Source organism: Enoplosus armatus, chromosome 16, assembly GCF_043641665.1.
Source record: "Enoplosus armatus isolate fEnoArm2 chromosome 16, fEnoArm2.hap1, whole genome shotgun sequence".
Classification (NCBI taxonomy): domain Eukaryota; kingdom Metazoa; phylum Chordata; class Actinopteri; order Centrarchiformes; family Enoplosidae; genus Enoplosus; species Enoplosus armatus.
In genome coordinates, this window is record NC_092195.1 from 21,998,949 (window position 1) to 22,011,273 (window position 12,325).

The 12,325-nt window shown below is 40.8% G+C and overlaps 2 protein-coding genes across 5 annotated transcripts in view; both read left to right on the plus strand.

The window, feature by feature from the left end:
- Nucleotides 1-2,328: 2,328 nt before the first annotated feature.
- LOC139299341 (exopolyphosphatase PRUNE1-like) lies at nucleotides 2,329-8,457 on the plus strand. The gene is made up of 8 exons (XM_070922237.1): nucleotides 2,329-2,367; nucleotides 5,171-5,275; nucleotides 5,439-5,650; nucleotides 5,747-5,931; nucleotides 6,070-6,228; nucleotides 6,462-6,556; nucleotides 7,119-7,280; nucleotides 7,942-8,457. The coding sequence occupies exons 1-8, from the start codon at nucleotides 2,329-2,331 to the stop codon at nucleotides 8,455-8,457; spliced, it is 1,473 nt and encodes a 490-aa protein (XP_070778338.1).
- Nucleotides 8,458-10,521: 2,064 nt separating this feature from the next.
- LOC139298849 (bcl-2/adenovirus E1B 19 kDa-interacting protein 2-like protein) overlaps nucleotides 10,522-12,325 on the plus strand; it is an 8,990-nt gene continuing 7,186 nt past the window's right edge. For 2 of the 4 annotated variants that reach the window (XM_070921641.1, XM_070921643.1), the window contains exons 1-4: nucleotides 10,522-10,635; nucleotides 11,210-11,256; nucleotides 11,826-11,956; nucleotides 12,187-12,246. In XM_070921641.1, coding sequence (XP_070777742.1) covers nucleotides 11,216-11,256; nucleotides 11,826-11,956; nucleotides 12,187-12,246 — 232 coding nt within the window. In that variant the 5' untranslated portion in view covers nucleotides 10,522-10,635; nucleotides 11,210-11,215. The remainder of the gene's footprint in view (nucleotides 10,636-11,209; nucleotides 11,257-11,825; nucleotides 11,957-12,186; nucleotides 12,247-12,325) is intronic. The other 2 variants (XM_070921642.1, XM_070921645.1) reach the window with 1 other exon arrangement.

A 12,325-nucleotide genomic window follows, 5' to 3' on the forward strand; every position in this document is an offset into this window, starting at 1 on the left:
TCAGAACTTTTTGTTTTAGAAAAACTACGTAACTGATGTAACCGCCTTTCCATTGACGGTGTATCACAAAAGTGTAATGCAAACAAACTAAATAAAAAACTAGCGTTGACACCGTGTTCACAGAGATGTTCGTTCCTACGTTTACTTTCAAACGGTTACGTTCAAAGAGTTAGCTAACACACAACTAGCCCTACTATGTTCGGTAACGCATATCTCCATTACAAATATGGCAATTTAAGAAGAATTCCTTACCAGCACAATTAAACACAACCAGGAGCCGTTACTTGTTATCCATTTGATCTCGTTATGTGACACTAAGATATTCGGCATAAACGGGATATCCAAACAATACGTATTTGAATAAATATCAACTTTTTGCAACGTTTAGTCAGTTCAGCTGTTAGCCTTGCCGTTGCCCGATAGCAAGTTAATGTTAAAGAAAGATTTATCAGGCGAACGACCTGTTTTGTTCAAATAAGGGGCCGAATTGAAACCTGCCCAGGGACTACTGGTAAAATGTAGCTATCTAGCTAGCTCTGGCACAGTCAATAACTGTTCATTGTCCCTGTTAAATAAATACATAAAATAAATATGGAACCAAAGGTTTAATAAAACAAGGTATTTTACACCGTAATTTATTGGAGCATACGCTAATCAAGGCAACAGGACAAGTAGTAATTTCAATGGAGTTTCGCGTCAGTACAAGACAGTTATATCAGGTGCAGGACCTAACTTAACCTTACATTTTGCGTGTTTTATTAACCGATACGTCCTCTCTGCTTCCGTGTCATTAATTTATAGCTTTAAGCTACTTAATAAGACGAGCAAAAAGCCACATCAGGGCAGAAATATAGTTTACATGAGTTGGACAAAACGTTTACCTTTTCGCTGAATCTTCGACAGTCCTGTGTGTTAGATTTGGTTTACAGGGTAACTTTGATGGGCGGTGCGCTCAGACCCGACGTTAAAATCAGATTATCGTTTAAAAGCGGCTAAAAGAGGTTATTACATGTAACTCCCCGGTGTTAAGACTCTGGATGTGGACGACATGAACCGAGATGGACCGACAGAGCGGTGATTGGCAGTCCCCGCTCACCCGGGACAGGCGGTATTAATGAATACTGCATCATTTTCTGTGAGTTCAACTACACTCAGTATTTAAGGAGGAAGAGTTAGTACAGTGGACACTGGCTGATGCTGAGTTTTATTATTTGCTCCTCTGTAGTTATCAGACTCACTTCTTATAAAGCAACAAATTCACATCTGAATACTATTTACACATTTGATAGAAGCAGAAAATAGTGTGAAAAGCCTTGGACTATTAAACTGGGACAAACTGGGATAAATTCCGTTTCCATTCTGTTTTCTAAACGCAAAATAATAATAAGACCTCACAGCTGACACAGTCTGCCTGCTTTAATCTTCTGACAAATCAAATCTTCAGTCAAATCTCATGTTCCTGAGGTTTTCTGTCCATTCTGCTTCACTGGACAGTGAATGTTGAACACCTTCTCATTTTAAAAACTGTGAAACACAGATTCTTTTCTAACATTAGCTCAGGACCATTGGATTTGTTTTGTTTCTTTGGTCTTTGAATGCTGAGAAAATGAAGACTGTCGTCCAATACAACCTGTTTATCTGTTATTATCACACGTCAAAAAAACATCTTACTTTTCCTTTTCTGGACTTAACAAGTAAGTTTATGTCATTGTCTATTTGCAATGTGATGAACACCTGTTTTCATTTTTCAGTGTTTGTTATGTTGAGATGCATCATATTATTTCCTTAATATTTCATATTTCTATATTTGTAGTACTTTGAGGGTAAGATTAAGTAAATAAACCTGTAGCAGCTTTCAGATATTTATATACCTCCATTCTTTCTATACAGTTCATTAGTTCATTCAGTACACAGTAACCAGTGACTGCACTTTCATTCATGTATAGCACCATCATTTGTATATTTTATACAAACAATCTGTTGAGGAAATCCTCTGTGCTGTTTGTGTCACTGTTAAATGACAAAAACTTTTGTAGTGACTTTTCAAAAACAGGGCTGTCAGTTTGTGTAGAATTTGTTTCAAAAAGTAGTGTTTTCCACAGAGTCTGTCCAACATCTTATTACGTCTGAGAGATGTTCCTCCTTAAAACAGGGCGTATGTACAACTTCACATTGCAAAGGTTTTATTTTGATAGGTCAGAAAGGAAGTGCTGATATTGTAAATGTGGTTTGACAGTGGATGTTACTGTCCTCAGATCAGCAGCAGTCAGCTGAGTCTCCACTGATCTGAGACTGTGGATCAAAGAGGAAAACAAACAAATAAACAGGATGAACGCCTTCCTGGCATCGAGCAGCGCTGCAGCAAAGGTGAGAGAGAAGAAGAAGTTTTCTTTCTCTTGTTCGCCACAAAGCTGTGTGTGTGTGTGTGTGTGTGTGCGTGCGTGCGTGCGTGCGTGTGTGTTTGTGTGCGTGCGTGCATGCGTGCACGCAAGACATAAATAGACTGATATTTCTAATCTAATGGCACACACACATATTCACACATTGTCAGAGTGCATGAAAGTTGACACTTCTTTGCTCTGTGTGTGTGTGTATGTGTGTGTTTGTGTTTGTTAGTTGCAAAGAATGTTGTTTATATATGTATATATATATTCATATATATATATCATATTTCATGATCTGCTTCGTTGTTCTGGAGGACCTACTTTCTTCCTCTTCTTCTTCTTGTGTTCCAGCATTCACATTTGCTTTTCTCTGACTAACTTCATCACTTTGTCTCACATTTCTCCAGCCAATAAAACACTGACCTCCTCCACAAATCACCAAATCACAGTTTTGCTTTTTATTGAAACTCCCCGGTTGTAGAAGAGGAGGTTAAAGAATCAACAACTGAGACACATTTTCCCAGTAAGAGGCAGTTTAGTTCTAGTAGTCCATCATGTGTTCTGCTACATGAAATTTATATGTAAATATTTCACATTTTTGGACAAAATGTAGTCGTCTGTGTTCAGCAGCCTGAAGAGTCCAGAGGAGTCAGCTGCTAATAATAAAGCTGAGGCGGACCATCAGTGTGTGCTTTGATGACATCACTTCCTGCTTGTTGCCATGGCTCCCCTTTATCAGGATAAATAAACTGTATTGATCCACATCAGGGGGAAACTCTATCAGCAGACACAGACAGAAACAACACATCAGCTTAAAAGTTATCCACAAATAAACCATTTTATCGATCAGTCTGCTCACATAGATGAGAGAGACTGAGAGGGTGAGAGACAGGAAGTGTGACGATGTCTTCACTGTAAAAGCCTCCTGGTTCTTGTTAGTTCTATGTTTACACATCAGGGCTGTTTGGTGGGTGTATAACTGGCTACAGATTAAATATTAAGTGAGTAAAGTTCATCCATTAAGCAGCTTTCTAGATCAGATGTTACAAAACTCTTCACTATGAGACAAAAGCATGTGGCAACATTTCTCATTATTTACAGAATGTTTACGAACCAAACAATCGATCGATTAATGGAGAAAATAATCAGCTGATTCATCCGGAATGAAAAGAATAATCAATTGATAGGTCAAGATGAGCTCCACCTCAACCAACTCCTACAGTTAAATCCTGCTTTTCATTAATGATGCAGTAAACTGCAGTAAAAGTCTCTAATATAAGCCGGCGTCTCTGAGAGTCAAAATGATATTGGTTATTATTATTATATATTATTATCTAATGTTATTAGTTGTAAAGTTGAAGCTGTTCAGAGTCTCACTGTTTACCTGAAACCTGCAGTCGGCTGAGGACACAAGACAGGAAGCAAATATTTACAGACAGACAGACAGACAGTGAGGCACATTCGGTCAACAACTCTGTAAGGAGAGTTTTAAGAAGACTGTTTCATTAAAAGACATTCAGATATGAAGAGGAGGATGTTTGGATGTGAGTTTGACTCTTTCATCGTTTCCTTCATCTGCGTCTCAAATTGCATGTCCAGACTCTCAGGTTGAATGTTGCTGCACACACAGATGATTAAATGTGTGTCAGCTGCCTCAGTCTGCACGTGCTCAGTGAACTTCAGACCTGCAGCTGAGCGTCCAGATGCTGCAGAACCAAAATCAATTAATCACATATTTGGATTTGATATGTGTAAGCAGGAGAAGTGCTGCTGTCATGACGATCAGCTGTTGTAAATGTCTGAGGGCCTGATGATGATCGGAGGTTACTGAAGGTTACTGTGGAGAAACATGCAGAAGATTCACAATCTGCTGTTCGTATCAGTCAACTCAAGTCAAGTTTATTTATAGAGCACATTTAAAGACGACAAATATTAGCTAAAGTGCTTTTAAAAAAAGTTTGAAATACAGTCAGACAGGAAAACAATAAAGACAGCATATGACCAATCAAATAAAGAAGATTACATTCAGAAAGATGGATTTTATAAATATGAGTGGACAGCAAGGATCTGATAATGAGGGGGGAACTGTTCCACAGTCTTGAGGCCAAAGATGGAAAATAATTGATCACTGTTGATTTTTAACATGGAGGGAAGAGCAGTGATTGGTCAGCAGATCAGAGAGGTCTGGAGGTGGAGTGAGGGACAAACAGATCACATTCCTTAAAATAGTGCCACACCTAAATTGGTTGCATCTGAGGAAAATATCGAATTATGATTTTTCTGACCAATATTGCAATTGTGATTTGAGTATTTCAAAATTGCACTCATTCAAATTGCAACTTCGATATAAAAATGATTAATTGTTCAGGCCTAATTGGTGTTTACATTCGAAGACAGAGGCCCAAAGATGTTGTTGGAGCTCTCATTTAGCTGTGAAAAGCTTTCAGCCATCCAAACTCCTTCAAGCAATTCAGGAACGCAGCATGGATCACTGCGTCTCACTGGAAGGTACAGCTGAGTATCATCAGCATAACATGATACAAGATGTTTTATTTTTTTATTTTAAGTTAGAGTCCAGGGGTAGCATGTGTATAGAGTCTCTCAGTCGTTCTGAAAACAGTTAGGTAGACAGAAGATTTATTTGTGATGTCATAGGAAATTAATTCAATACATTTATTAAGTATTATCAAGTACCTTCACGCAGTATGTTGCAGCTGTAATGATACCTGCGTGTTTCCATGTCGTGTGACTGATTGTGGTGTTGATGTTGCTCTCTCCTCTCCCAGACCAGTTTCCATGGCAACAAGAGAGTCCACGTTGTCCTGGGCAGTGAGTCATGTGACCTGGACTCTGCGATGTCGTCGTTGGCGATGGGTTACTTCCTGTCCAGGGTGAGTCGACTCAGACGGAGAGGAGGGTTGATGGTTTGAATCTTGAATTACAGACAAGACTTTGAGCACTTTTCATAGACAAAAGAAGACATTTCATGATGTCTCACTTTGGACCAAAGTGATGGACAGTCTGACATCACTAACATCTGTCTCTGTCTCTTAGACTTCGTCCAGTCTTTCAGGCAGTTCTCTGGTTCTTACGGTTCTCAATGTTCCTCGGTCGCTGTTCCACCTGCGAACTGAAGTCCTCCTGCTGCTGAAGGAAGCCAGTGTCGCCACGGAGACCCTGGTGTTCAGAGACGAGGTGGACCTGGCCCGTCTCCATGGCGACAGGAAGCTGGCGCTGACACTTGTGGACCACAATGTCCTGCCGAGGTCTGAAAAATCAAAACATCAAAATTGACTTAAAATGTCCTGATCATATTCCTGCTAATCTTTAGAAGTTTTTTAAAAATATTTGCTGTTCTTCAGTAGTGACAGCGGCCTGGAGGGGGCGGTAGTAGAAGTCATCGACCACCATCAGCTAGAGAGGACAGACTCCTTCTCCTGTCCCGTCACCATGGAGACAGTGGCATCGTGCACTACCTTGGTAACGGAACGGATTCTGTCCAGAGCACCGGAGATCCTGGACAGACAACTGGCTCTGCTGCTATATGGTGAGACACATAATGTGTCTTCTGTGTGTTCTCCCTGCAGGTGTGAATCTGTCTCCTATGTGTCCCCCCTACAGGTGTGAATGTGTCCTGTGTGTCTCCCCTGCAGGTGTGAATGTGTCCTGTGTGTTCTCCCTGCAGGTGTGATGGTGATGGACAGTGTAAATCTGTCTCCTCGGGTCGGTAAAGCAACGGTCAAAGACAGTCAGATGGTCCGACTGCTGCAGACACAGTTTCCTGATCTGCCACACAGAGGCGCTCTTCACACCTCCCTGAACACATCAAAGTTTGACCTGTCAGGTAAACACACGGAGGAATCTGTGAAGGTACTTTCATACCTGCAGCAAGAGGTAATTGATTGGTATTAATTTGCCAAAAACTGTTTGATCAGGATCTGCTTTGGACTGATCAGGTAGCAATTCAGACAATTTAGATGTTGTTCATGATGGAAAGATCACAAGGATCATTTTAACAGCTGTAAATATAAAATCATTGATAGTGTGTGTGTGTGTGTGTGTGTGTGTGTGTGTCAGGTCTCTCCACAGAGCAGATTCTCCTAAAGGACATGAAGATGGTTGCCGAGGGCGATGCGAGAGTAGCTGTCAGCACCGTTTACATGAGTCTGGATGTAAAAAATAAGCTCAGTAATATTTTGAGTGGTAACTCTGTTTTTGGTCATAATATAACAAGATAATTAAATAATTTTGACCATTTCAAAGTTATTCTTGACCTATAAAATCTAAATTGTATAATTTTAGAGTATAGTTACCCTCTACAGTTATGTTTGTTGTCATAGCTCTGAAATACGTTCTGATAATTTTAACTATAATATGACTTGGTCATAACGTTGACGCACTAATTCATAACTAATAAGATTTTAGTCATAAATTGGCTATTAGGTGTTGTGTTAATTAACCAAATCATACTTCTAACATAATAATAATGATGAGATACTCGATATACTTTTTTATTTTTATAATTTCTAACACCTCTTTATTTTTAAAACAGGTTTCTAGAATAACCATTTGTCCTTCGTCCTGTTTGTCTTTGTATTCACTTACTGTGCAGATAAACTGACCCTGAACCAGGGGGCGCCTCTGAGCCTCTCTGGACTATCTGTGTAGTGTTGCATGCTGGGAGTTGTAGTTGCATGTTGTGACGTGTCCCCATCATGTCGTCTCTGCCTCCAGTCGTTTCTACGCAGGAAGAATCTGCAGCAGGAGCTCTGTGACTTCTGTCACTCACACCGGGTGGACGCTGTGGTCGCCATGACGATCTCCGTCAATGACCAATCAGACGAGCCCGTCAGGCGGCTGGCGGTCTACAGCTCCAGCTTGCAGTACAGGCAGGAGGTAGGTGTCGAGGTTTGGAGTAAAACTAGGATTAAATTTAATATGAGGATTAAAAGGTTTAAAATTGGGATTACAGTTGATATAAGAATAGATTCGGATTTGGCTAATATTAGATCTGGAACTGATTAGGACTGGGATTAAAATTAAAATTAGGATCAAGATAAGATAAATATTTGGATTTGGTTGGACTGGAATTAATTTTGTAAATAGTGATCAGGATAAGGACTGAGATTCAGATTAGAATTAGAAGTTGAATAGGGTTTATGGTTAAGATTAATCAAGATCAAGATTTTAATTAGTATTGGGACCAAAATTATGATTGGGATGAAGAATTGGATTAGATTAACGTTAAAACTTTAATTGGTTTTAGAATAAGGATTGGGATTGGGGTTAAGATTAAGATTACAAACAAGATTGGATTAAATGTATGATCAGGATTGGGATGACGATTGAATTTAGGATGCAGATTAGGATTAGTTGAGGATGAGAATTTATTTTAGATTTAACATTAGTATCAGGATTAGAATTAGTATTAGGATTACAATAATATTTGGGATTAAGATTAGACGGCAGATGAAGATTATATTAAGAATAAGGATTAGATATTGCCTTGTCTTCATCGCTGTGACAATTCAAATGTTTGTGTTTTCCCTGCCTCCAGATTAGCCACGCCCTCTTGAACGCCCAGAGCCCCGCCCTCATCCTCTCCCCTGTCAGCAACCCATATAAGGACATCCTGGCCTATCACCAGGGCAACACTCTGGCCTCTCGCAGAAAACTCCTTCCTGTCCTCACACACTTCCTGTCTGGCTGGTGGCAGAGAGAGATGCATTGTGGGGCAGATGGCGAGGAGGAGCTGGAGGACCATCTGGACCAATCGGACATGATGATGATGATCACTGATACGTTTCCTGCCAGCAAAGAATCGTCAGCCAACCTCGTTGACGACCGCCCACCTCGTGTTTACTCCGTCCGTCGTCACCACCGGCGGCGGCTGGGAGCAGAGGATTATGGGAACATGGAGGAAGACTACTGCGGCAGGACGATGCCTCCAGCACCGATGAACAGTTTGGTGGACGGTTGCCCGCTGGACGCCGGCTTCAACCAGGAAGCTTTGCTGGAGAAGTTCAGCAGCATGGGAGGGGTGGAGGAGGAGCGGGGGGGGAGTGGGCAGTAGAGAGGAAGAGGAGGAGGAGGAGGAGGATGAGGAAGAAGAAAATGGCGGACTCCACCATTCATTCATTCTTGATCTTGAAAATAGTAGATTGATAAAAAAAGAATCAAAAGAATTATCTTAACTCAAGTTCCACTTTCCAGCTTTTTCCACAGCTTTCAGCTGAATCTCACTGTCTTCATAAGTGGAGGAGGTTTTTACTTTATTTTGAAAACCTTTAAACAAAACAAAAGTCGTGATGAAGAAACACACACAAAGCTGCCAAGTGAGTGTCACTCACAGCCACTCAGATCCTGAAGTCAAAGTACTAATAGCATTCTGTGAAAATACTCCACTGCAAGTAAAGGTCTCACTTCAGTAAAAGTGAAGTATTATCAAAATGTACTTAAAGTAAAAGTACTCATGTAGCAGTAAAATGTTCCCTGTCAGTGTTTCTGTTCTCTCTGATGTTTCTGGATTCATATTTCTGCTGCATTCTGGTCTGGTCTGTAGGTGTTTCAGGTTGAGCTCATTTGAAGTACTTTATAAACTGTTGGGTACTTTTATGTACAGCGATGCATCATATTCTATAAGATCAGCATGTGCTGTCCTGTGAGAACCACGTATCTCTACAAAGTCAACTTTTCATGAGCTCTGGAACATCTGGAGATACGAGGTTCATCACAAACATCTGGAGATACAATGACATGAAAACGTAGAGCAGAATACAGCAGTATGTCTGAAGATTTTGTAAACACAACTGTCTCCTCAACTTTACCTACAGATATTAACTCACCTGGTGCAGCCAAAAGCAGGAAGTACAGGAATCAGAGCGGGGAGGGTTGTAAACTAGCTAGCATGGCTGATGGGCTAACAGCAGCAGTTGTGTCTTTACTTTACACTTCACTGTCTCACACTCACTGCAGCCAATCAACATCCCTCCTCTGTTCATGTCATGTGATCTGGCTCCTGTCGCCCTCTAGTGGCTCAAAACAAACATCTGACTGTAAGGTTTGTCACATTTTTTACAGCGTTTGGTTGAATTGAACATCAGTGCCGTTTCGTCTTTAAAGGTTGAGAAATAAACGACATCAGACCGACGTGTGATCAGTTATTTATCTTCAGGTCGAGCTCCTGATAGAGATCATTACAAACAGCTGCAACAATGAAATGAACATTTCATATAAATGGTGATGAAAGTTCAGCCAGTCATCAAATATCATGTCCTTCACTTCATTTTTTCATCGTCATGTCTGTCTGTCTGTCTGTCTCTCTGTCTCTGTCTGTCTATCTGTCTGTCTGTCTGTCTCTCTGTCTGTCTGTCTGTCTGTCTGTCTGTCTCTCTGTCTCTGTCTATCTGTCTGTCTGTCTATCTGTCTGTCTGTCTGTCTGTCTATCTGTCTGTCTCTCTGTCTCTGTCTGTCTGTCTGTCTGTCTGTCTCTCTGTCTCTGTCTGTCTGCCTCTCTGTCTCTCTGTCTGTCTGTCTGTCTGTCTGTCTGTCTCTCTGTCTATCTGTCTCTCTGTCTCTCTGTCTCTGTCTGTCTGCCTCTCTGTCTGTCTCTCTGTCTGTCTCTCTAACATGCTAACATGCTAAACTAAGATGGTGAATGTGGTAAACATTATACCTGCTAAATGTTAGCATGTTAGCATTTTCATTGTGAGCATGCTAGCATGCCGATGTTAGCACTTCCTGTTGCTCTGTGAAGAACTTTAGTGACAAACCTGTTAAGTTCATAAACTCAACTCAGCAAGTTCAAAACTTTAAAATGCAAACTGACTTGTGCAATCTGCAGTCTGCACACTCTCTCATGCGCTCGGCAGGTAGAGGCACGCTGCAGTTTCCACCCCTGCTTGTACAGTCATAATTGTCATGGTAACAGGGCCGGGCCCTCGCCGTGGCAACACACCACACCTCAGTCCTATTGGCTGACAGGAGACAGACAGAGAGAGAGAGACAGACAGGTGAGGTGTTAGAGTCCGCTCATAAACTCATTAAGAGTCCCTGTGATGTCATCAGGTGAGTCTCCAGGTGTGAAGCAGGTTTCTCAGTGATCTCAGCTGTTTGTCCTGAACCTGTCTCACCTGTCTCACCTGCCTCAACCGTCTCACCTGGCTCGGCCGTCTCACCTGCCTCAACCGTCTCACCTGGCTCGGCCGTCTCACCTGGTCTCCCGTCGACTCCCTGAGAGGACAGAGCTGCTGTGAGTCGTTGTTTTAAATCTTTATTTCTTTGTTGTTGGAGGACAGCTTGTCGTTTGTCTTCAACCTCTCTGTCTCCTTCACTGTTACAGATAAGAGCTGCATAAACACAGATTACAGACAAAGTCAAGAGGACAAAAGTATGTGGACGGTCCTGTATGTTAGTGACCACCTGACCTACTGAGTACTCAAAAGAAACACAGCAGACTGAAGTTATAAATTAATAAATTATTAAGGCCTCGTTTAATATTTGGACCTAAAAAGTATTGAGATCTTTTACTGAAGTAAAAGTACAGAAGTATTATCTGCTTTATGTACTTTATGTAGTTAAAGTATCAGAAGTAAAAGTATGCCATTCATGTTGTATGTGTGTATGTTTATATGATTGATAAATGATTATTGATGCCTTAACAATGCATCATATTTTTCTTTTAATCTGCAAAGTAACCAGTTACTACACACACATACACACACACACACACACATATATATATATATGTGTGTGTGTTATATGGTAGAAGTATACAGTAGAAAACATGTAAATATTCAAATTCTAATCAGTTGATTTGTAAACAGACCAACATGGAGTCCAGAGAGGAAGAACAGGAGGAAGACTCTCGCAGGTCAGAGTTCATCCACCTCCAGTTTCTTTTCCTTTTTACGTTTTTTAAAATATCTTGAACTGTCAGATTCATGCCGGCTGTCGGTCCCTCACAGTGTCTGTTTAGACATAAGAAAACCTTCAGGCTGCAGCTTCACTCGCTCTGTTTCTGCAAATTAATGACACAATATTGTTTGAATTCTTCATTATTAGATTATTAAGAGCAAACGTCTGCTGTCACATGACTTCAAACTTAGAATGAATGTGAATCTGAACAACAAACATCTGAACATTAAACGTGTGATGAACATTTAATGTCCCGGGGGAGTGACGGAGTACACTTTCTCAAGTACTGAAGTACAAATCTGAGGTACTTGTACTTTACTTGAGTCTTTCTACTTCTCCTTCACTACATCTCAGAGAAATATTGTTCTTTTGACTTCAGCCATCTCCAACAGTAACATCCTGCTTCACGTTAATGATGAGGAATAATCATCTAATGACAGAGTCTGTAACAGGAGGACATCACAGGGGACATCTGACTGATATACTTTGACTTGTAGTATTTTTACTGTGTGTTTCTGTGTGTAGGTCACCTCTGACAGACGTCACTACAACCACAACTAATACTACTGGTACTACCAGTACTGATAATACGAGTACTACTGCAGCTGCTAGCAGTACTTTAACTACCACCAGGAGTCCATCTGTCGGTCAAACAGGTACCAACTGTTTTCTTCAGACAGGAAGTCCTTTATTTTAGATTCTGTCGCTTTGACTCTTCTGTTGCTTCAAGTGACTTTTGATTTGTGATCAATCACAGTTTTGATCTTTTTGATATTTTGTCTAGAGGTTTTTTATTTTGTACTTTTACCATAAAACCTGCCTGAAACTCTAATCATGAATTCATTTAAAAGTCAGAAGTCAGAATATATCTGATCTTCCTCCACAGAGGAGGAGGAGGAAACAGGAAACTGCATTGCCATGGCAGCAACAGGTGCTGCCTCAGCAGGTATGAAGAAGAGACCTGTCTCTCAGTCTGAGGAGAGAATCTGTCCTCTCTGTTCACTCTCGTCTCTTTCTGTCACAAG

Bases quoted from the DNA above. Each gene is read 5' to 3' on its own strand.
- LOC139299341 (XM_070922237.1), top strand. From the start codon at position 2,329: ATGAACGCCTTCCTGGCATCGAGCAGCGCTGCAGCAAAG. The intron at 2,368-5,170 runs GTGAGAGAGAAG...CTCCTCTCCCAG, and splicing joins CGAGCAGCGCTGCAGCAAAG to ACCAGTTTCCATGGCAACAA. The intron at 6,557-7,118 runs GTAAAAAATAAG...CTCTGCCTCCAG, and splicing joins CCGTTTACATGAGTCTGGAT to TCGTTTCTACGCAGGAAGAA.